The sequence below is a fragment of the Nilaparvata lugens genome, chromosome 4 (genome assembly GCF_014356525.2).
Source record: "Nilaparvata lugens isolate BPH chromosome 4, ASM1435652v1, whole genome shotgun sequence".
Classification (NCBI taxonomy): Eukaryota; Metazoa; Arthropoda; class Insecta; order Hemiptera; family Delphacidae; genus Nilaparvata; species Nilaparvata lugens.
Window position 1 is genome coordinate 62,188,682 of NC_052507.1, and position 25,987 is coordinate 62,214,668.

The 25,987-nt window shown below is 34.7% G+C and overlaps 1 protein-coding gene across 2 annotated transcripts in view; it reads right to left on the minus strand.

Annotated features, from left to right (window-relative positions):
• Nucleotides 1-770: 770 nt before the first annotated feature.
• Nucleotides 771-25,987, minus strand: part of LOC111059377 — a 30,379-nt gene continuing 5,162 nt past the window's right edge. Inside the window, exons 1-5 of one of the 2 annotated variants that reach the window (XM_039426127.1) lie at nt 24,599-24,761; nt 24,088-24,246; nt 8,751-8,932; nt 4,505-4,658; nt 771-1,405 (exon numbers count right to left, since the gene is read on the minus strand). In XM_039426127.1, coding sequence (XP_039282061.1) covers nt 4,640-4,658; nt 8,751-8,932; nt 24,088-24,225 — 339 coding nt within the window. In that variant the 5' untranslated portion in view covers nt 24,226-24,246; nt 24,599-24,761 and the 3' untranslated portion in view covers nt 771-1,405; nt 4,505-4,639. Of the gene's footprint in view, nt 1,406-4,504; nt 4,659-8,750; nt 8,933-24,087; nt 24,247-24,598; nt 24,762-25,987 lie in introns of those variants that run through there. The other variant, XM_039426126.1, reaches the window with a different exon arrangement.

The following is a 25,987-nucleotide window of genomic DNA, read 5'->3' on the forward strand; positions in this document are numbered from 1 at the left end:
GGTACGATATAAATCCATGAGATTTAGAGGATGGATTCTTCATGGTATTGTTGATCTAGTAAAACAAAAATTTTCTGAAAATATCAATTTTTGGAAAAGTTATTCAATTTACCAAAAATAACTTTTAGTTGAGTTATTTTTAGTAAATTGAATAACTATCTTAAAAATTGATATTTTCAGAAAATGTTTGTTTTACTAGATCAACAATAACATGAAGAATCTATCCTCTAAATCTCATGGATTTATCTCTTACCGAATTTGAAATGTTCTGTCCCAAAAATTTAAACTTTAGGCGCTCATATCTCAAAAAGTAATGATCAGAAAAAATGTTTTCCTGAGAAAACTTTTTCATTTTGATAGCTGGATGATATACAAATCAAAAAACTTTGAAAAATATCACGAGTAGAAAGTTTATTTTTAGCCTTTGCACAGCCTTATCAGACAGAATTGTGAAAGCCTTCTTAATGAGAATGGAGCAAATCTTAATGAATACAATACAATAGATGGTAATGATTTTCATTGTGATGAAATTGATTAATCAAGGTTTGATTTTTGTTTACAGCATAGGAAATCTAAGGAATCGGTTAAAGCACTCAAAATTCCCCGCAGACTGCAGGGGAAAATTGACGCAGCAATCGAGGAAGCACTGGAATTACAGGACAATTTCCATTAAATAGATTAAAAGAGACAAAGGCTCGGGGGTTAATAAAAATGTAAGGAGTTACTCAGCAGAGGAGGGCAGTGTCTGTAGGGTGAGTGACAAACATCAATTCATTTCATTTTAATTGTTTATTCAATCCATACTCAAAATTAAATTACTTCTGCTTATTACACAGGTACACTATATAACCTCATAAATTTATCCTATTTTAAATTCATCCATTAATTTATGTGATTATGATGATAATGATAATTTTTTACTAATTTAAATTTCTAAATTCAATTTATAATTTAATTATAATGATTGACTATGCTTGATGGACAGACAGGGAGATTGCAAACCTCACTTGACGAAAGTTTAAATAATAGTTTTTCATTGTTATCAATTCATGGTATAATAAAATTATTTTTATTGGTTCAATGTAATAGAATTTCAGCCCTATTTATAGAAATAAAAGATATTACTGAAGTCGTGCATAACACGACTTGTCTTAGCTCAATGCATCAATGGATGGTGTAATAATATTAATAAATAAGAAAGGATTACAAGTCCCCAACATTTTTATTACTTAAACCCTTTTGTTTTGCAAAAGCATTTTAAATTTTAATAATATAAATAAAGAAAGGATAAGAAGACCCCAACATTTACAATACCTCATTGGCATAAACTTTCGTCTGTCCGTTATCTTCCCATATTCTGGATCTTGGGGGATTTCGATTACATTCGTCTCAGTTACCAGCCTATCTGGAAAATGTTAACAATGTATTGAGTAGGTGGATAATTAATTAATTTAGAATTATTGAAACTTGGTCCAACATTGGAGGTTCAGCATCATTAGGCCTACAATGTGATTGATTAACTAGAGCAGGATTTTATTTGTAGCTAAATTGCAGTTTCAAGTCTTCAAACTCCAAAACTGTTTCAAGTGGAAAATGAAAGCTCTGGTACAATCTTGACCTTCGACCTTGACCACTGACCGACTGGCCACGACTTGACCTCGACTTAACCCTAATTCTCCCCTCAATATTTATTTTTCCATCTTATTATAAAACTGTTCATATACGGTATTCGACTATTTGGGGAAATTTTATTTTTTTCACAGTAGATAGTTTTATCTTTTTAAAGGTCGAGATTGTTTCAGAGCTCACAATTTCTATTTATTATAGAGTTGAACTGACATTTTTCATTTTAGATAATTTAATGTCAATTCGTCCAAAAAAAAAATAAATGTTGGCTTAAATATAGGGTTTAATTATCAGGAATATTTCATTGACAGTTTTTATATAATCAACCCAAGGAGGATGATTCGGCAACCAAAATTTATTTCTTTAAATCATGTCTAGTTGAATTACCATTGAGCATTCCTGGGGCAGGTTTACTTATTTCAGCTAAGTTTATTTGAGTGACTGATAAGTCTGTTTTTTTTTCAAAACATCAGTCTTTTGATGGCCAAGGCAGGGAATTCTTTTTGAAGAATGGAGGAGGGTTCAGATGAATTTCTGGTACAGTCATTGTCTATAAATCCATTGCTTTACACAGATAAAACTGGATTTTTTAGGGTACAGTAAAATCTGTATGTTGGTTGGAACAGACTGGTTCATTCTTGACTTGTAAGTTATTCTCTGGGAGGAATTTCTACAGTTTGGTCGTTGCTGTATTATCATGATGATTATGAAGATGGAGAATTGAATTCTCTGTGGTTTTTGGGTGATTGGGTTTTTGTCTACGAGTTGTGGTAGAGGTGTAGTGTGACGAGATATAGTTGAATGTGACGTAAGTATCGGCTCCACACATGTTGTGAGTCTGAGGCCTGAAGGCGGCCTTGAGGCGCCCGAGGCCGCCTTGAGTCAGAGGCCACATGTGTGGGCCAGTTAAGGTATTTGTATTTGTTTTTGAAGGTAAGTATTTGAAAATGAAAAATGAATAAATTTGTCCACCCCCCACACCATGCCCAAAGACCCTCTAAATACCTCAAATTTAGTACAATACCACCCGCTCTGAATACCCCACATTTATACCCCCCCCCTGAATACCTCAAATACAGTATACCAACCCCCAACACAAGATTTTTTTTCATAATTGAAATGACACCGTTTGTTTATTACTACCCCCCCCCCCCAACAAGGGATCACCTATTGTAAGTTGTTGACAAAAATCTGAATATGTTGGTCAGTTGTTGGCTCAAGCTGTGGCGGTTGTTGGGAGGGTTTTGTTGTGGTTTTCTGAGTGGTTCAGAGGTTTTTACTATGGTCAAGGTCAATTCTCTTAGCTGTTGACCAAAGTCGACAATGAACAGTTTGTTCCAACCAACATACAATGAATAATTTGAGAATTCACTTACAAATTCAGATAACTCTAGGACTGCTAGCTCCCTGCTTCTTCCTTTTCATAAAAAAATGACTTGTATTCCCTTCCAGGTTGCTCAATGATCCTAATTCAACTAGGTACATTATTTCTGTAATTTCCTAATTATTCCTCTTCAATAAATAGTACAGGTCTGAAAGTAATTTACATTAATTTATCCACCGCTCTATACAGGCTCAATACATTTATTGTCTCTTTGCTTCATTTAAGAAGTTTAGATACATATTTTTCAAAAATCTTTTGTCTTCTATACCAGCCAATGACATCCCCTATAACCAATTCTTTCAAGTCCTTGTGCACATCGATTTTTGGACGTACAAAGTTTTGGGTTTGCCATCCTTATAAATTCTATTAGATTAGAAGATGATGTTTATCAAGTTCCGTTCAATCTAATAGGATTTATAAGGACGGCAAAGAATCGTATGCATAAAATCGATGTGTGTGTAGCTACTTTAACACAATCCGAAAAGTACAAAAATAAAACTGGGTTGATAGAATAAAAAATCCTAATTTGATAAATTTCACATTATAAGTCCTGACTAAGCTATGTATGATAATAGGACTTACACTTATATATAGATACTAAGATATAAAAAAACAAATCTTTAGAATTCTAAAATCATAAAATAAAACATTCTTTCATCAGCTGCTTTTAAGACTACTTTTCCACCTATGAATATGTATATAAAATTAAAATTAACGACCAAATAATTGCAATAATTGAAATATAATAGAATAAATCTTGGAAAATGGTCAATTATCGGCTTAACTCACTTCCTGTTTCTATTTATCTCACATTCTCAATGCTGCATTTTTTATTCAGAACCATCTTTTGTATAAAAAAATAATGTTTTATTGATCCATCGATACATTGAGCCAAGACACAAGTATTGTTGATCTACAGACTTGAAAAATAGGAGAGCTTTAATAGAAATTTGTTGAAAATAAGCAGAATTGCAATGTAATTTTATGTGGCAGGGTAATAATTTTGAAAATAATTGAAGTGAAGAAGGTGTGCTGCTCTCCACGACTGTCAATCAAGCATTATCAATCAATGAAATATTTTCCATCCATCTTTGTACAGTAGAACATGGACTGTCTTAAGACACTTTATAGGTTTCAAAGAAACAACATAGATTTTCACTTATTCTTGTAAGATAACTATTATTATCAGAGTTCAATGTTTCTTAGCTACAAATGTTTTTATCTTTCAATTATTATAATCATCATCATCATAATTAAATCATCCCGTTTTACATTTTATAATCAAACCCCACTTCACCCTAGATATATTTTTGACATTAGTATTTTCCAAATTAATTATAAATCATAATTTTCCACTGTATCTACAAAATTAAAAAAAAAACAGTTTCTCATAAAAATCCAATTTTCATATTGATGAAATGATTGAATGAATCACTCATAATAAAGACTGTGCCCGAATGTGTGAGTACTCCAACTCATCGCTCCAGTACTTACTTGCATCTTTAGCACTACAGCCTTTGTCTCCTTCGAAATGCCTCTCCAGCCTCAGCTTGCCTCTTTCCCCTGTGTCTGCATTCCCTTCCTCATCATCCTCCAGTTCTCCAGCCTCATCAGCCTTCAGCCAACGCTTCACACATCGTCATATCTCCTGTTAAAATTGAAAAAAATTATATTATAGTTATAAGCATTACTCTTGTATTATTATGAAATATATTGTTGTTAAAGGATACATTCAAAAATATATATTATATAGGCCTATATTATAAGAACCAGAAAAGTAAAAATTTAAAAAAATAGAGTAGGTTTGGGTTATTCATTATAGGCATTACTTTCATATATTATTATAAAACCATCAGAAAATACATAAAATTATAAAACACAAAAAAATTAGGTTAGTTTATCTAGGTTATATTATATTAACAAGTACAGAAAACCCCCAAAAAATTAATAAAATTATAAAACACAAAAAAATTAGGTTAGTTTATCTAGGTTATATTATATTAACAAGTATAGTTACAGAAAACCCCAAAAAATTAATAAAATTATAAAACACAAAAAATTGATAACATTATAAAACACAAAAAAATTAGGTTAGTTTATCTGGGTTATATATTATATAATAGTTATAGAAAACCCCCAAAAAATTAATAAAATTATAAAACACAAAAAATTGATAAAATTATAAAACACAAAAAAATTAGGTTAGTTTATCTAGGTTATATATTATGTAATAGTTATAGAAAACCCCCAAAAAATTAATAAAATTATAAAACAAAAAAAATTAGGTTAGTTTATCTGGGTAATATATTATGTAATAGTTATAGAAAACCCCAAAAAATTAATAAAATTATAAAACACAAAAAAATTAGGTTAGTTTATCTTGGTTATATATTATGTAATAGTTAAAGAAAACCCCAAAAAATTAATAAAATTATAAAAAACAAAAAAATTAGGTTTAGTTATTATAGGTATTAGTTTACTATTATTATAAAATCCCCAAAAATTAATAAAAAAAGTAGGCTAGATTAGATTATTATAGTTTATTTATTGTATTCTTGTTTTAGGATACATTCAAAACATATAATATAGGCCTATATAATATTTATAAAGAATAAAAAAGCTAAAATTGAAAAAATGTATTCTAGGTTAGTTTATTATAGGCTATTTTGATTATTAGAGTACCTACTTGAAGGTGGCTTCAAGTGAGAAAATTTCAACCTTGTAAATAATTACCACTGATTCTATATTAATAGTAATTCTATATTCATACAACATTTCTACTCTATTTGTTTTGAAATAAATTGATGCTAGCAAATTGAATTGATTCTGTAGAAGGGCCAAACTACTTTCATGATTTTCCCACAGGAATATATCAGTGATTCAGCAGTAAATAACTGTGATATCTCTTTGAAGACTGAACAAATTATACACAGGAAAGACTATTTGAGAAAAGGCTGTTTATTAGATAAATATTAGGTACCACATTAGTTGTAATTAAATATCAATTGTAATATTAGATAATTATTCTGATGTAGACGAAACATAATGTGACTTTCAAAGTGCATTTCTGTATGTAGCCTAATACAACAAGCTATTATTTCTATAAATAGAATAGCTGTGTTCAAAATATTGACAAAATAACTGTGTCTTATTGTTCAATTGACAAACTTATTGTTAAAGTGTTAAGCTGTGTTTACACCAAAGTTATCAACAAAATGTTTATTTTTCCGTCCTTATAGATTCTATTAGATTGAACATAACTTATCATACACATGATGTGCATATGTGTTTGTCAAACTCCGTTTAATCTAATAGAATCTATGAAGACGGAAAATAAACATTTTGTTAATAACTTTGGTGTAAACACAGCTTAATATTCATTACATCTTTGTTTTATTCTTTTATATTGTTTTTGATTAATTTGTTTACATATTTTTAGTAGTTTTATCAAAGAAAATAGTTCGAAATATTGACAAAATAATTGTGACATCACTCATCTGTTTCTATTTGTTTTACCGTAGATGTTTTCGAATTACAGTATTGATATATTGAACAAAACTTATTGAAGTATTATTTTTATCACTTTATTGCTTTATTCTGTTATGTTAGTTTTTATTCGTTTGTTTATATATTTTTCAATTTCAATGAATAGCCTAAATAATTTGATTTGTACAATGATATCCCCCCTCTCCCAAACTCAACTACAGAGGTAAGTTAAGTGTTAAACTATGAAACTGTTAGCACAGATCCAATGGTTGTCTGTAGTATTAATAGTTATTTGTATATCTAGAGTGAAAAGTACTGTTTTTTCTCCCTGAGGGAAAAGTTTGAAGCCCGAGGCAAAGCCGAGGGCAACAATTTTCCTGAGGGAGAAAAAACATTTTTCACTCGTGTTATACACAACATTTTTCCTTCACCTACATTTTTATAAAAACTGCAAATAAAATAATTTTTAAAAACGTATGTGACCAAACAATGTGTTACAACATAATCTAAAGAGTAGACAGAAACAGCTGGCTTGTAATCACAGTTCTCCGCCACAGAATAGGTACAGAATGGAAACTGTCAATCAAACGCCTATCTAACCAATGCTTTTTACATGGCACAAATACTAGACACGTCACGTGACCTTAGGAACTTCCAATCCTGGTCTTCTGATTGGCTCGCGGCAGTGAACGAGATCAATTGATCCGGATCAGTAAAGGGATCCGAACCTCCCATCAATACTATTACAATGCGGAACTTCCTAACAAGATGGCGGATATTTGCGCCAGGGTACTAGCCGAGTTTCCATACTGTATGTATACTGTGGCTGTGCGCTATCTGTCGGCAAAAGTTGTAACAACAATGGCCGCCACAACTACAGCTATGATGAAGTTCCCGTTTCAAATTTGATTAGTTAATGGGAATATTCGTTGGCTGGTATTTTGAATAACATGGAATAAAAAAATACATTTTTTTAGTACAGTGATGAAGTTTGTAATAATTTCAGCATACAAACATAAATTTCATATATTGATCAAATGTCTGGTTGAGGTATTGAATTTAGTTGGTTTAATGACTACTCTATATGCTTTCTCATCTGAGCTTGCACCTTCTAACCTATTTCAAATCAAAGACCTTAAAGAGATATAGACTCACAATGCCTATGCCTTCCCAATGATAGCTCTTACTTGAAATTGAAGTCCGCCATTGGGGTATTTTAGCACGATATATTATATCTATATATTTGTAATATTATAGATTACAAAGGCATTGGTATGTAATAATCTTATAGGTTGCTCCCTCAATGGCCGATTTCAATTCCAAGTACGACACTAGCGCTGCATGTGAGTCTATGCATCTTTAAGGTCTTTGAACGTTTTCTACGTAGATATTCAAATGTACGTTTTTAAAATAGAGATGCTTCCCATGTTATAATGGAGTTACTTTTACGCTCTAGGGAGTTTTCCTGTTTTTTCATCCCGAGAGCGAAAAGGTGACTCTTTAGTATTTATTACGTTCCAGGGAGTAAAGTAAGCACTTTAGACAGTAGGTGGAGGAAAAAATTATTTTTTTCAAAATTTTCAGAACACTTTAATATTTTTTTACATGCGTATGGTACTCTGCTAATATATGGTAGGTATTAAGACATTGACAATAGTCCATATTATTTTCTTTGGTAAAGTGCTTTCCATGCGCTAAAAATTTTAAATTCAAAATTTCTTGCTTCAAGTGTTTGGTCAGAAAATTAGGCAACATTTTATGAAGTGGAGGAAACATAACCTATTTTAATGAATCAAAATCCGGGGAAGGAACAGTTTTGGGCTGTGCCTGTTGATCACACACCAAATTATTTTGAAAAATAATTGTGTATCGTTGAATCAATAAAAGAATAAAACTCTTAATCGAGTGAAAATACCTGTTCTCCTGCCTTTCAAACGACTCCATTACTGCGTTTATTCTTTCTTGCAAGCTCTGCTGTGAGACGAGCTTAGTTCTGCTTGTATGGCACCTGACATGCGTTTAACCATGTTTTTCACATAAAAAATAGGCCTGAACGGTACTGAGGCCCGGTTGCACAAAATCCTGTTAAAACTGTTTTAACCGCGATTCAATTCCACGAGAACCAATCAGAGAAGCCTTCATTTTAAGGCAATCTTCTCTGAAGACTGTCTCTCACAGTGGTTCTCTATGATTGCTAATCTTTTCTCGATGATTTTATCAACTGTATTTGATTGACTGTGATTTTTCTACTTACATGGTCGGTGTTGTAGGTTTCATTGAATTGATACTTTTCAGCACCATTTTGCTTGGAACCAGTTGCAGTTGTTGGCGAATGGCGGCCGTTAAAGGGTGATTCAGAGCAAGTGCCTCCATTATGAATGAGCTGAGTGGAGCCACAGCTGCCTTCAATAAACTCACCACACATTCCAAACGCACCTAAACAACACCATTAATACATTTCATTTCTATTACCTAGTTAAAAATCACTAAAATTAGTTATAAATCAGTAAAACTGTAACTTTAACCTTCTAGTCGTGACCCTTGGTCCTGAGGACCTAGACAATTTTTGTTATAATTGTAATTGGGCTGCAGTGCGCGTTACTGTCTACTGTGGTCAATGTAAATTCATGTCAGTAGCCAATCAAACTTGGCCACGTAGAGTGTTAGTGCTCTGTGACTTGTTTTCGTGAAATGTTGCTTCTGGGTCCCCAGCACCCAAGGGTCACGACTAACGTTACTTTTTTTATTTCCTTCATATGTACATTTTCAAGCAATAGTGATTGAATTCAAGAAGTGAACATCTACGTTTTGGACAGAGACTTCAAAGAATGTACAAATCCACTTCTATAAACCATATTCAGAGAGGTTTGCTCAAGCGGTCACCCTTTCAACGGGAGTAGCAGACGCATGATTCTCAACTTATCTAAACGTTAGCTTATCAGTGCGACCACTGAGTCAAACCGCTCACAAATTTCTGTCGATAATTTCATTCAAATGATTATTTATGAGGTTCAATTCCGCAATTTAGTCCTCCGACACACCCAGAACCTGACAGGAGTGGACAGCGACTATCTCATCCATCGACACCGTACGCCAGCGACAGGGAAAGACTGTTTTGAAAGAGTCTCGAATTGACGTGTGCGTTAGGCGCCAAAACCGGACACTTTTACATCCGTACAGAAACGACAAAGTCAGACACATCGAATCTCTGACACTTCAAAAACAAGACGTTCAGGTTATACTTCTTGGACGGACTGTACTACGCAGAGCTGTCTGGTTTTCAAACAATGGTATTGTTCTGATGAATCCCCACATGTAGGCTATTCTTAACAAGACCATTGACAATTTATTTCTGAAACCTATCACTCTTTTCTATCCCTCTTCGTAGTAATATCAGGCTATGACTTATATTGTAACTGTATAATTCCTATTTATCAGTCCTTTATATCTATTTATAAGTCCTATATATCATTCCTATTTTGTGCAGTTGTCTCTCTTTTCTGCAGTTATTTCGAGCTTAAATAATAGAACTGGCTGTACGAGGTCTACTGTTCACAGAACTACTAGCTGCAAGTATTCAACTGCAGAAGTCGGAAATAGACATTTCATTTTACTCATGGAAGACACCCACCCTTATCTATCTACTTCACGTCTATGAAGATAACAATATCAAAGAAACAGAGTTGAAAGTACGAAGACATAGAGATGGAAATTTAAAAGTGAATGAATTGTTATAATTCAATTACTCAGGTATATTAAAACTGACTACTTTAGCATTTACCTGATTAATATTACCGCAATCATTATGTTTCAAATTCAAATTTGCGTTGCGTTGCTGTCACTCGGCTGCTCTCTGCACCTATTTTCTCGATTCATGCAATAACTTCAAAAAAATGACGTCAACAAACCTGGTGACTCAACACATCTGTCTCGTTTTGAACTGATAATGGCAAACTCTCTCGATCAGCTATTTTCAACTGACGATGAAAAACTCTCTTGATCAACTGTTTTCAACTGACGACGGAAAACTCTCTCAGTCAGCTGCTACTCGGTTGATGAATATTATTACCGTACCTAATCATTTTTAAGTTCCCTCAGTGAGTTATCCTAAACATGAGTCCTAATCCAAATGATGATTTTCGTATCACAAACTCTATATTTCAAACTATATACTATATTTCAAACTTAATCAAAATCGTTAGAGCCGTTTTCGATTTCCATCAGACATACTAACAAACAGAAATTGAATACGATGATAAATACGTCTATAGTAACATCCATATGGGAACGTATGTTATAGTAGACTGCACAAAACTAATCCGATGTTAGTTGGAAGAGCTGAGTACCTCCTCACCCCTTACCATAAACTTTGCCAATTCTTTAGGTGTACTGTATTATGAAAATATCAATATTAATTCTTACTTATAATCAGCTGCCTAGGGGGCCTAGGCCCCCCTCAAGGATCAGATAAATAATGAAAATGCGGGTCTATCTACACGAATCCTTAGAGTCTCATAATGATTTAATACTTTTCTTTATCAGCAGTAGTATAATTCCTTCTACAGTATCAACAATGTAGCAAAATTGCCTTGAAAGTATGGATACGGGTACAGAGTAATAAATGATATATTTTTCTCTGTGGTATAGTTTGAATACAGAATGGGTACACTTATTGATCAGAGCACAATAAGTGAGTTATTGAATAAATGTCAATGTGAGAATTAACAAGTTGCAAGATGTCACAGTGAAAGCAAAAGAAAGGGCACAATCAGACAATCAAAAATGTATGTAAAGGGTTGTTGATAATTATGGGAAAAGCTTGATGTATCTTTAGCTTTCTAACTGAAAGTTATTCTCCAATTAGAATATGATCCCCAATGAAATTGTTGAAATTGTCATTGTAAAAGAAAAATTTATCTTTTTCCATGATTTTTAAGAAATCTGTTTCAGTGTATTCCTACTCTAGGGCCTCTCTGTAGACCCATATTTCTAATAAATATTCCATGATTGAATTTATCAATTATTCAACCAAATTTGTATAAAATTGGAAAAAATGAAGCATATAATAACATCTTCTAATGTAACATTTATGGGGAAAAACCCAAGTCCCTCTATCCTTTGGGGGTATTCCTTCCCCCCCAATACCTATTGGTTTTTGCCCCCCCCCTTTAGCAGTTTGGTGAAATGGCACCACTGAAGTTGAATGAAATCAACTTCAATTATTGTATGGTAATTGTATGGCAAGATTACGATACTTATGAGCTCTACTTAGAAATGGATTGTGAAACAAGATAATTGTACTGGAATGTAATAAACTGTGATATTTTCATGATTATATAAGAGCAATTAAGCCATTCATTTCAATCATTGAGAGAAAAACCAATAAGATGCTCATATTATCTTCTCAAATCTTAATACATTAACAATACACTACCGGTAATTCACGTGTAAATAATACTGATGTGGTCGATTTCAATGAACATTAAATGAAATGTTTGTTTTCTTCTAAATGTCTATACTTGAGCATTCTGTTAATTTCGAACAGAGATCACTTTTACGGAGTTTTCTCAGATGATGCAGCAATCACTGAGGAATATCCAACACATAACTCAATAATCCAGGAGAGAGTCATCTAAAATTAAAACTATTAGTGCAATATTGCTAAATTATTAGTGTTTTTCAATAAATTATTAATCCCATAAATGTCTCTCAATTAAATGATAAGTTATGGAGTTCCAAATATTATAATATTTTTCGCATTCCCATTTTTCTTTTTTTTATATTTGAATCGCTTCATATGGGTCACTCGTTGTCGAATATAGTATTTAATAGTATTATTAAGGTATATCTATCACATAAATCTCTCTCAGCAGCTACTATATAAACGCTTAAAATAGGTTGCTAGGGAACGATAATGATAAGAATATGTGATGAATAATCTATCCTGTTCTAGGCGAGCAATATTTCTGTATCACAGATATCCAAAAACTTCAACACTAAAATGTGAATATCTTTGAAACGGTTTGATATATTTATGAGCGATTTCCACCATTCATTGTCTCTTGAAATTCTTTATTATTTGAATCTTGTATTAAACCTTCCCATAGAAAAGTTTTGATTCAATGTGGCGGAACGAAGATGGCACACCAAAATTATTTTGAAGCTACCTACAGAATTTTTTTCCAATTTGAATAAGAATCCCAGTGGAGCCCACTGTTATATTGGAAAAGGAACATTAAGCTGTTTTCCTATTAATATTACGCTGTAGGCCTACGTGAATCCATAGGACTTCATAGGTTTCTCCGTATGAGTAAATGATTCAGAATCAGAATTCAAATTTTGTTAAATCAATAATACCAACGACATAGCAACTGCCATCACAATTTGTATCATCAATATTACGCGTATGCTACTGAAGGATAATAGTCAGGCAGAAACACAGGAGCAAGTTATTTTATCTCATGCAGTACTTTCAATGTTACTTTTATATCCTGAAAAAGGACGAAGAAGTGAGTAAAATATTTTGTTGTTCAACGAACTTGACCTGTGAAAAGGTTCGAAGAGTTCGTGTTCAAAATTTGAAGCTGATCGATCAACTCTTTCTAAAGTTATTTGTAGTGCATTCAAACAAACAAGCAAACCCACAGACTGGCAACAACTTTGAACTTTAGTAAAGAGTAAGAACTTGCTAACGCTCGTTCAACAAATATTATTGAGAGAACAACGGGCGGTATTATCAAGTTGGGAGCACATAACTTGAAGGAGTCAAACTATTTCAGTGTAGGGGATTGTGTATTTCACAAGAGAGTGTGGTTCTGAGGGATATAGGCCTATAGTGAGAAAGTGAAGAAGTGAGGATTTAATTGAATTGCAGTTTTAGTTTTTTTTGCACGGCCGGCCCTCTCTCACATTCAACCATCAACCCTCCAGTACGATGCTACATCAACTATATTATACAATCCTACTCGGTGGAATGGGGGAATTCACAATATTACAAGCAAGAGTTGATAGTAATGAATATTATTGACACAAAGAAATTTACAAATCTAGGCATGGGAAAGTCGAATTCAAGATAGGTTGTGGATAATTATGTCTGAAGCATTGTATGAAATAATAACAAAACCCTGAGGGGTTTTGAAGAAAGGAGAGCATTAGCACACAACCGAGTAAGAGAGAGAGAGAGAGAGTGAGAGCGAGTGAGTGTGTGTGTGTGTTAGACAGAGAGAGAGTGTGAGAGAAAGGCGCAGGAGTGATAGAGAGAGGGTGATGGAGGGGGAGAGAGAGAATGAGAGAGGAAGCAATAGAACTAAATAAGGTTGAGATAAGAGACAATGTCACGCATGAGTATTGTCCAATGGTGGTCACACACACACTTCTACAGTCACACTAAGTTCTAAAAAGAATATTTCAAAGAAAGTACAGTCTGTGCCAAAATTGAAACCAGTTTACTTCCAAGCTATTTTGCCAGCTTGGACACAAGCGTCAAAAGCTGATAGCGACAACTAGAGACTGTTTTCCAGGTAGAGAAATTAGTCACGGACTCGCCCCGCCAAAACAAGACACTTCTTTTTCAGCACAAGAACGACAAATGTAGCCACCGCCAAAACAAGACTGATTTTCAGTGCTAGGATGGATGTGTCTGACTTTGACGGTGGTGTATCCTGACATCGCCCCCTAATTTAACTGTTAATTCTTGTTTAAAATAACCAGTTATATTCTATTCATCAAGAGAAATATTTTCAATGATTAAAAGGAAATTCTTTGTAATTGATATTGAAAGTTTTGTCAATTAATTATATTTCTACATTGTTAGAAAACGATCTGGCAACGTTGTGGAGGTATAAAAGAATAGCGCTTTCTGCTTTGTCGAATGATAGACAAGGATAGCAACACCAATGTTAATCAAATACTGTCATTATAACTATGCACTATAGCCCCTATCCCAATTCTCGTAGTTGAGCTTAGGGGAACGCGCCAACCAAGCTTCCCGTCAGCCGAGCTCCTTTAAAAACCACTTTCGAGGGGATTGGTTGTCGTCTACGGTCCCGAAAACCAGTAACCTCCTAACCAGTAGGGGATTGGCTGTCGGGGAGACTCGTTGACGCCAGCGTGCAAGGGGCTTGGTTGTCGTCAGAGCAGTAAAAGGGTGCACAAGGGGAGATAGGCTTTATAATCGATATAAGAAGCGAGCTCAACATAATCTCCATATGGTTGTAGAAGATTGAAGAGAATCGGCAAAACTGGAAAGATCATGTTGAAAGGACGGAGAGTGACAGGATTCCCAGGGCAGTCATGTCGTATTCATGTGGTTGGGAGGAGAAGTGTGGGCGTATCCCTCAAAAGATGGATGTCATTGGCAGTTTCAAGTCGGAACAGGCAAATAGCCTAATCCTCGTAGGAAGACGACGACGACATCATTATAGTAGCTACAACCTAAATAATTCCCGAGACATACTTCTGTACTGAAGTTGTATTAAATTTAATGGAGTTTTCTGATGGAGTGATGAGTAATGCAAACTCAAGAATGCATTACCATGGAGAGAAGATGACATAGTTGAGACGATACTGTATCATATTGTGTTGATACTGTATCATGCGTGGTGATACTGTTTCATTTTGTGGTGATATTGTATCATTCATGGTGATACCATAGAGAAAAGATAGCATAAGAAGATAAACCATGGTATTGGTCGTTTATGTTCCAAATTTCAAGCCGATTACTGTCGACTACTGTCTATTATTACTGTTTTGGCCGGTTGAGAGTGCAAGAACGGCACATAATAAGAGATTACCAATGAAATAGTTTCATGAAAAAGAAAGTAAGTAAACTATCAGGCTGGGGTTAAAAGTGAAATTTAGAACATAAACGCTCTATACCATGGGATATCTTCTTATGCTATATTTTCTCTATGTCATTACTGAACAAACCATATTGAAAATTTGTTGTGCATATTAATAATGATTACAGATTGTGAAATACATCTGGAGCCTGTTTCATAAAACCCCAGTAATACAGGGCCTGTATTACAGGACTTATAAATTAAAATTTGCAATCCTTTAAAATTATGTTTCATAAAAACAATCCTGCACTTGTAAAATCACCTGTAATATGCACCTGTATTACAGTTCCTTTATATGAATTAATGTTTTCATTAGCCAGTGAGCCTAATATAAGATCTGTGGAAAATCTATATTATCAAATTTCTGACGATGGACAGATTGCATTTTATTTATGCTGGAAAATAAATTTGTTAATAATAAATAGTTGAGAAATTATAATAACTACTTAACTTACATAACTTATTATAACAGTTATGTTAGTAGTAATGTTTCAAAAAATGTTAATTATCGAAAATATTGTTAATAATTAGAATAATTAATTTCCTGAATATTTCCAATAACACTTTACTGAGGAAAGCTTAATCTAAACCGTTCATTATATTGATAAGTTTCCTGCATAATTTTGTATGAAATTCTATCCTTGCAAAATTCTTGGCCTACGAATAATAACATAGTCATGTAGTTCACTAGAACTACTACCTTCACGTTGCCTTTAGAACAAAATGTCACTTTTCAAGATTTTACCTACACTTGTAAAAGTTTTAGGATGGTCTAAACAATGATAAAATATTCAACAACTTACAGATCCAGTAATACAGGAAGTTTCTTTTTACGAAACACGAAAATGATAATGTCTTGTATTATTTACTTCTACAGGCAAATGACTTGTAAATTGTTTTACAGGGAAAATTGTTTAAACTTTTAATTTTCACTTGTAATACAGAAACTTTTCCTCTATTACAGGACTTGTAACTTTCATGAAACAGGCCCCTGGGCCCTGTTTCATAATTGACCGAACGAAGTGAGGTCTAAGATTCAAGTCGACGGTTTGGCATTTCTCTTGATGTCTATATATTTATATGTTGCGCATTTACGGCGAAACGCGGTAATAGATTTTTATGAAATTTGACAGGTATGTTCCTTTTTAAACTGCGCGTCGACGTATATACATGGTTTTTGGAAATTTTGCATTTCAAGGATGATATAAAAGGAAAAAGGAGCCTCCTTCATACGCCAATATTAGAGTAAAAATCATACTATAGAATTATTTATCATAAATCAGCTGACAAGTGATTACACAGATGTGTGGAGAAGACAGTCTATTACTGTATTTGTATAAGGTCTATAGTTTCAATCAAATACATTAAAGAGGTATGCATCTTTAAGCTGGGTTTACACCAAAAAGTTATTAACAAAATGGTTATAACTTAATCCTTATAGATTCTATTAGATTGAACGGAAGTTGACAAACACATATGTTCATCATGTGTATGATAAGTTATATTCAATTTAATATCATCTAAAAGGATTGAGTTATTAACATTTTTTAAATAAATTTGGTCTAATCGCAACTTTAAGGTCTTTGGTTTCAATATTTTGTTTTGCAGTCATGGTATTATTATGCGTGTCCATCAGTATCAATATTCTCACATTTGAAAAAACTAATTTAATAGGTGAATAAAAATAAACAAATGAACTAAATAATGCTGGAGAAATTATAATATTTTTGATTCTAAAAAATTAATTTTCATCAGATAGAAAGATCATCACGGAACTGGATGAATTATATCATATGGAATACAAATTCAAACGTGAACTGAGTTTGTTAACATTTAAATCAGTTGACATCTGGTACTTGTGGATGAGAATACTGCGTGAGGTCTACTGTTCACAGAACTACTAGTACTTATAAGTCACGTAATACAGGAGAATCACCATTCCAATTACATGCTCAATATAGCCGATAAAATCAGCTGTTCCTGTATTACAGGACTTGTAAGTTTTTATGAAACAGGGGCCTAATTGAACTATTTTATTAGTTTTCACAACTTGATGTGAGCAACGTTTCGTTTGCTCCTATGTATTGGTCCCGAATTTAGGATAACCTAACCAGTAACATCCTATAACCTCTTAACCAGTAGGGGATTGGCTGTCGGGGAGACTCGTTGACGCCAGCGTGCAAGGGGATTGGCTGTCGTCACCGAACCCGACAACCAAGCTCCTCGCACGCTCACGTTTGAGTGCCAGAGTTTTCGCGAGTAAACTGACATATAGGGTATTTCATGCACTTACTCAATGCATTTTGGAACAGTCCTCAAATCACGCCTGGTTTTCCCAGTCATTCATTGCTTTCTGACGAGTTATATCACATTTTTAAGAACCAATAGTTCAAACTTATTCAAGTTCAGCTGAAGTATTGATTCATATTTTTATGGTCTTATACAAGAGCCACATTTCAAAACAAAGCGAGTGAAATGAATTCTGTTCAGCTTTCAACGTATTTAGTGGCATCAATATATATACTGGTAACATATATTGTTACAATTCCTCCAGAGCGCAAGGCTCGCATGGTCATTAGGCCGCTCCTATGCTCGACCGACCATAGGCTTTTTTACGTGAGTGCGTATGCACCATCCTGACCATACGCATCCATACATCAGTTTTTCTGACTCACAAATTGGACGCCTTTACAGATTGTTTAATTGTAGCTTATTATCTTCGTGAACGAAAGATTAAAAGGCGTAGATATCAAGTTCACCCGATGGTCGCTCAAAGAGCATTTCAAAGGGAATTTAGTACCATATTATATAAATCATTGCTTGGGGATGAAGATACACATTTTTCAACTACCTCAGAATGTCCATCAGAAATTTTGATGAGTTATTTCGAGCTTGTATCACCATTGGGAATACTTGCAGTCACTTTAAGCTACGGATCAAATAAATGTAGATAATAATAATATATGATTATTTTTCCAATAAAAATTTAGAATTGATTGAAGAAATGGATAGAAAAACTCTGAATTCAAATTTTGATTTCAGATTCGGATTCAGCGTCTTTAAATAAGTCGAATGACTCGCTCTCAAAAAAAAATCAAAATTGAAGAAGTTTTGGTTCTATTGGATATTAAGCCATTCTATATGTACAGCACTCAACATTTTTCGAATGTTTTTTCAAAGTTTCATTTAAAAAACTGTTCTATGCTTTGGAGTTAATCTTAATACAATAACATAGGCCTACTTTGTTATTGCATTGAGGTAAAAGTAATAGTCCATTAATAAATGTACTATTATTACAGTACTTGATCAATAACATCTTGCTCTGAATCAAATTATAAGAACTATTATTCATAATGGGCCATATGAATAAAGTTGAGCATTTGCTTATACTTCTAAAATATTGAGCCATTTTCTATGAATAAACGAAACCTTTTGCTCATGCTCATCAAAAGAATAGTTTGAGCATTTGCTCAAAAGTATAAACTTATGCTCAAAATGATTGATTCTGTAAAATACCTAGGCATCATGATAGATTCTCGACTAAGGTGGGAGCCACATATGTCTTATGTTTGTAATAGATTAAGGAAAACATTTAAACCCTTATTTTGCAGTATAAGAAAATTGTAAAAATATGTCTGAATAGACCAATTAGATATCCCACTAACCTAATCTGTGAAGAATTCAAAGTTCTAAGCCTTGAGGATTTATATAAATTGAACTTATTAAAATATTTATTTAAACGACCAGTGACTTCTGAACATGGATATACAACTCGTGGTCAAGCCAGAGAGAATCTGTATGAGCCGAGATGTGTAACTGCATCTGCGGCTGGTCATGCAGCCTTTCAGGGTCCTCGTTTATTTAATGTTTTACCTTTCGATATTTCTAGAGAGTCCTCCTTATCGATTTTCTGTAGAAGGTTAAGACTTAATTCTGTAAATTAGGCTATATAAACTAAGCATTGTAATCAATTTGTTTCTTTTTGTGCAAGATGTGTATTTTTGTTTAGATTGCTTAATGGCATAAGATAATACTATTTATGTAAGTAGCTCTATATAGTACTTGAAGCAGGCCTCGTCCTCGACGCAGGCCTAGCCTAATGAGGAGTGCACTTGACATTTCTTATGTTATTATGCTTTGTAAAATCTTACAATGAAGTGAATAAAAGTTATTATTATTATTAAAATTGTATGAGTAAACTAGAGAATTTGCTCAACTTTTGAAGCAAATGCTTCAAAAAAGGTGAGTCTAGTCTGAAGCAGCTTTTCACCTTTTGCTTATAGTAAAATGGCTCAACTAATTTGTGTGAGTAAGAGAGAGAACTATACCAGATACGATCACAAACAATAGTTGAGAACTATTAAACTCTTTTTAGATTCAACCATGATTTATATCACCATTATTCCAACAAAAGAATAAATACAAAAGATACCAATCCGATATAAAGATAGCTATCACAGAATAGGAAATAGGCATTTGAGAAGATGAGAGTGTAGACGATTATAAGAAGGCTATTGAGATTATAAGATTATGCTGAAGATTATTATAGAGATGACATTTTTCACGCTAACCTAAAACTCAATTCATAGAGAACAAAATCGGGGCACCGAGCTTCGCTCGTTATTTTTATTTATTGATAAACAGAACACAATTCTCTAAAATGATCGTGTTTATATTTCACAGCTGGCTATATGTCAGCTTATGAATTTCGGGAATGCGATGTTTTGATTTTCCACAGAATCACTCGCTCACTTTTTACTATCCACAGACGACGAAAGTCTCAGCTGTTTCAGACAAGGATGAATTATCCTTTTAATGTCATTCAGCGAGTTTTCCCAAGGATGAGACCTAGTGCAATCGAATTTTTATATCATAAACCTACTATGTTCCAAATTTCGTGAAAATCGTTAGAGCCGTTTTCGAGATCCGTTGAACATAAATAACCAGATATAAAAATATAAACAGATATACAGAAATTGCTCGTTTAATATAATGGGATATATGCTATTCATGATAGAGAAAAGAGCAGACAACCAAACACAAGCGGTGTCTATACTTGCATATTTAGCGCTAACCTTTCGCTATAATACGAAGTTAGGCCACAAAGGCGAATCAGCTGATGAAAAATCTTCAAGGTACGTGAGCATTTGCTCCAGAGTTAAGGAGCATAAGGTAAGAGTATAAGGTAAAGCTTATTCATATAAAAATGAGCAAATGCTTATGCTTCTACCTAATAAAAATGAGCAAATGCTTATGCTTCTACCTAATGCTCATCAGCAAAACCTTATGCTCCATGCTCACGAGCATAAAAATGCTCTGTTTTTACTTATAAGGACCCATGTGTATGTGGCTTCAAATAATAAATAAATTCTGAGAAGTTTCCCGTGATTTTTATGTAATCATTGTTAGTTGACTTCATTCATACTTTATATTTCCGTTTCCTCTGATTATTTTTATTATTCTGAAATATAGGTTCTAATTGGAACAATAGATCTTTTGAAATAATATACATGGTATTATTTACTACTACGAATGTCGGCTAGCAGTCGGCTAGATGTTTGCGTTTAAATCCAACAATTCTTCGTAATGTATGTTTCATTCAAAATAAGTTTATTCTCAGTCAGTTTGTCACAATTGAGTAGCTTAGTGCCTCAGCTATATGTTTTCAGTTTTTAGGTTTTTGTTGTCAGCAGTTAGCACTATTGTAGAGCTATCCAACACAATAGTCTAGCTCTTTGAAGTAGCGATATTCGACATCAAACTAACGAAAATGAATTGTTATGCAACACAGTATTCAAAGTAATTCTTATGATTGTTCTGCCGGTTTTGGAATTATTGGTGTTCTTTCATCTCATGTTATATTCTGGAGGCAAATACAATACTTATTCTATATGCTGTATACTTATTCTATATGCTATTAATGTACTGAAATCACTTCACTTATATGGGCTTTAATAAAAACAATATAAAAACTTGTAGTACCCTTTAAAAAGTTTCAACTTGAAAATGACCTATGGTCGAAACTAGTCGTTAAAATATTTTCAAGTTTTCAATAAAGGGTAGGCCTACTACAAGTTTCTATATTGTTTTTATTAATTGATGTACTGTATATATACTGTAAATTAATAAAAGAATTGAAATAGTACGATTTTTCAAACAAACAATAACGTTCTTTGAATGATTATAGAACAATTAAAAAAAGCACTATACATTTCGGGACTTTTTTCTATCCCGTCTTCAGGTACAAATACGAAATAAATAAACATCAGTATTGACTAATTCAAGAAAAATATTGAAACAATGTTCATAACTCGACAATGATGTTCATTTATTTTCAATCTTCACCTGGAGATGGGAGTAAGTCCTGGAATTTATAGTGCTTTCAATTGATTTTAATGGTTTTATAATATTAGAGATTTATTGTATTTTAAAAAGAAATAAAAGGTCTTTTTGAAAAAGCTGTACTATTTCCTCATCTTTGTATTATCTCTATTAGTTATTAACCGAATTATTTATTTATTACCGCCGATGAATAATTGTGATTTTTATAATAATTGCTGACATCTGGTATTACAAAAAACTTTGAAAATTTGAAATCAGAACTTTCCTATCACGATTAATTGCCAAGTTGCCCAAGCCTCGAAGATTGCTGAGTACAAATTGATGTCCCTCGTCAGTGAGACGCTGTCGATACGAACAAGTGTGAACTGAATTGCAATTGGCTGCCAACAGAAATTCGCTCCACTTGTAAAAACGCAACTGGCTAGCGTCGCAAATGTGCATCGAGCCTAACGTAACTTTTCACTTGTCCGATACGATTGTCAGACGAACAGTCTTCTAGTAAAAAAAATATAGCACACCATCGATAACCCACCATACAAACCTGACTTAGCCACTAGTAACTTATACCTTTTACCCAAATTCGAGACATAACTTTGAGAGCAGAGCTTCCAAACTAACGAGGAGCTCCAAAACAATGTCACAGCCTACTTAAACTCATTTTGCGGCAGCATTTTATGAAAAGGGGTTTGACAGGCTGGTCCACTGGTATGACAAATGCCTCAACCTTCACGGCAATTACGTTGGAGAATAATCATCCTTTTGGTATTACAGCTCGATGTGAGCTTCAACATAGAGAAAAAATAGCATAAGGCGGATTTCACACCAAAGCTGGGCCGGGCCGGGCCGAGCCGAGCCGAGCGGATCGGCCGAGCGGAATCTGCCTGCGTTCGCACTGAAGCCGATTGCCGATTCGCTCAGTAATACAAATATTGCGCAACTCACTATGTGCGAAGATCGAACTAAACTGAAAGAAGGCAGAATCCGCTTGGCCGAAAACGCTCGAGTTGGGCGTCAAGCAGACTGCACAAATCCTCGGCTCGGTCCGGCGTTGATTTGAATGCTCCCGACTAAATCCTGCATAGCTAGCACGCGGATTCCGCTAGACTCTAATAAAGGATGGCCACTAACGATAGGACATGCATGATGAACATGTGTGTGTACACACATGTCGTCATACATTGTTCAAGTTAGTCAAACAATTAAAAAAAAAAAAAAAAAGATTGGGGAAGAATAATTAAAAAAAAAACAAAGTGAAAAAGGGTAGCTTACCTCTTTGAACCCCGCTGTTGGTTGGGGGAGCTTTGAGTCGAACATCGTACTCATGAATGTGTTGAAAACCAGAATTCACCCACAGTATCCCTGCTTGACATAGGTGGCGACTAAAAGGGACCCCAAGGCAACTCCATAAGTTGCCTTGCCTTCAAACCCCATGCCTTCATGGATCTGCCCCATTAGGGCAGTTTCGGAGGGACAAAAAGAAAAACCCAAGAGACCAGAGATGGGTGAATCTCCAGCAACAAATGTGGGTCAAGAGGCTGACCAGGTGCCCTAGAGGCAATTTGGCGACCCCTCCTTCAGCGGAAGGACCTACAAAAAAGCCAGGAGTGGAACTCACGTAGGTCACGAGTTTGTGGGTGGAGAGGCCAAAACTCACCACTGCTCAAAGAAGGGCGGCCATTCAGGCCAGGCAACACTTCTTGGGAGAGGTGAAGCTTTTGACCTGCAGAGTTTTGAAGGGGCAAAAAGAAAAACCCAAGAGACCAGAGATGGGTGAATCTCCAGCAACATATGTGGGTCAAGAGGCTGACCAGGTGCCCTAGAGGCAATTTGGCGACCCCTCCATCAGCGGAAGGACCTACAAAAAAGCCAGGAGTGGAACTCACGTAGGTCACGAGTTTGTGGGTGGAGAGGCCAAAACTCACCACTGCTCAAAGAAGGGCGGCCATTCAGGCCAGGCAACACTTCTTGGGAGAGGTGAAGCTTTTGACCTGCAGAGTTTTGAAGGGGCAAAAAGAAAAACCCAAGAGACCAGAGATGGGTGAAACTCCAGGTACAAATGTGGATCAAGAGGCTGCGTCAAGGGTGGCCGGGCGCTCTAGAGGCAGCTTAGCCACCCCTTCCTCAGTGGAAGGACCTTCGACGAAGGCCAGGAGTGGAACTCACGTAGGTCGCGAGGACTAATCAGTCTGAAGAGACTGCCAAGCATATCACACTGGATTGCGACAAGCAACCAGGTGATGAATGGGATGTTAGCATAGGGAAAAACTCCTGGCTCTTGTAAAGGACACAGGTATTGGTTTGCCTAACAAATATACTACTTGGGAACACAATACGCTTCGGTTGACGTGTGGGGTTATTTGAACCTTTGGATCCTTGAATCCGTCCCTTCAAAAATCATAATCATCATACCTGTTTAAAAATTTCAGTCCTGCTTCCACATATTGGTCGAGTCGCTGGCCCAGCCTGGTAAGCTTGGCTGCGTTGGTCCATGGCTGCGTCCACACTGCGTGCCCAATCAAGGCCAGCGGTAGCCAGCGACATATCCATGATAGAAATTGAAAATATCAACTGGAATGAATACGATAAAAATCAATAACAAAATATCACAAAGCTGATTAATAGTAGCAATTAGGCCTATAGCAAGTCAATCACTCAGAAAAAACAGCAAATGAGACAACAAAGCAGGAAACAGAACGCATTAGTAGAGAAGTGTGGATGAGTGGTTTGCCAGCACTGGCCTTCGTTGGGCTGGCCTCCGCTCGTAAAAAATCGGAGCGATAGCCAAAGAAGGCCAGCGCTGGCAAACCAGCCATCCACACATTGGCCGACGCTGGCCCACGTTGGGCCAATATGTAGGTGCGGCATAATAATATAACATTGAATCAATCAATCAATCAGCAACAGATAATCATGTTGGCACCTGCTTCCAGGAGTGGCATTGGACAGACAGACTGAGCTGGAATACCAATAATACATCATTATGTCATAAACCATAAGTGTGGCGGACCCAAACCCACTATATTGTCTCCACCTGGACATCAGAAATAAATAGATGAGAACAAAATATGAAATTAAAACATAATAAAAAATAGAAACGAATACAAATTAAAATAGAATATGAAACAAAAATAAATACGAGGAATAATAATAGAGTAAGAAAAAAATATTTGAAAACAAGAAAGAGGATTAATTGACTATTAATTTTAAAAATTTACTTGCGAAAGCTGAACTAACTACACTCACTAGAGTTTTGTAATGTCTGATAAATGTCCCTTGAAGTTTTAATATTTTTTTTATAGTCAACTTTTATCCACGAATTAAATAGTAAACAAAATGGAAGAGTGGAAAATCGTTATTATATTGAGGGACTTTTTGCATGTTTAGGGTGTGTGCACACAGAGAGAGGTCAGCGGTCTGAGCGGTCTTAGGAGGTTTATATCCATATCCTCTCAAGAACGCTGCAACTTGAAACATCAGGCGTTCTTGGTGAAATGAAATAAAATGAAGATACACTTCAGGAGGCAGAATTACGACTTTTTAGCACTTTCCTTTACTACTCAACCTCGATTTACTTTTGTGCACACACCCTAAATAATGAATCAATATTTTCGTTCCTGTAACATAAATTAAGAGCATTACAAGTTTTCAATAGGAAGCAATACTTTTCATGCAGTAATTAATCTATATTTTATAAGAACTATGAGTCGAAACAAGGTTATCAATATTATATGTGCAGGTTTAGTGAATTTAAAATAAAAAGGCATGCCACTTTGGTAAAAAATTGATAATGAACATTGAATGATGAAAGTATTAGAGCTGCCCTGAAGAATAGTAATTACAGCAGAATTTCGAGGTACTAGGTCAAAGCTTAGAGTTGAACTTTGGGTTTGTTCATTTACAATGGGTAGTTCCATTGTCAGTCATCATATCAGCAGTGATCATGCTATTTCGCCATTGCTTGCTACAATTTGATTAGTACAAATTGAGTTGATTCGGAACTAGCTGACTGAATCCATGAAGATTTTTTGCCTGTTCTGAAATTTTGGGCATAGCCTATCGCTTACTTTTTGTTTCACATGTCAAAAAGTTCAAAGACTGTCAGGAAACATAATATGCTGGCAATGAAGCCAAATACAGCATAGTAAAAAGGATGCAATACAGATATGTATAAACACATTCACACTATACACTGCTCTGCTTTTGACACTTTCACTCCACAACACTACACAACTTGAAAGTTTTTGTCCCCTTCAATTTGCGCAGCATAAGCGAAGCGCCCAATTTCCGATGAGACCAACTCCACCTCCAG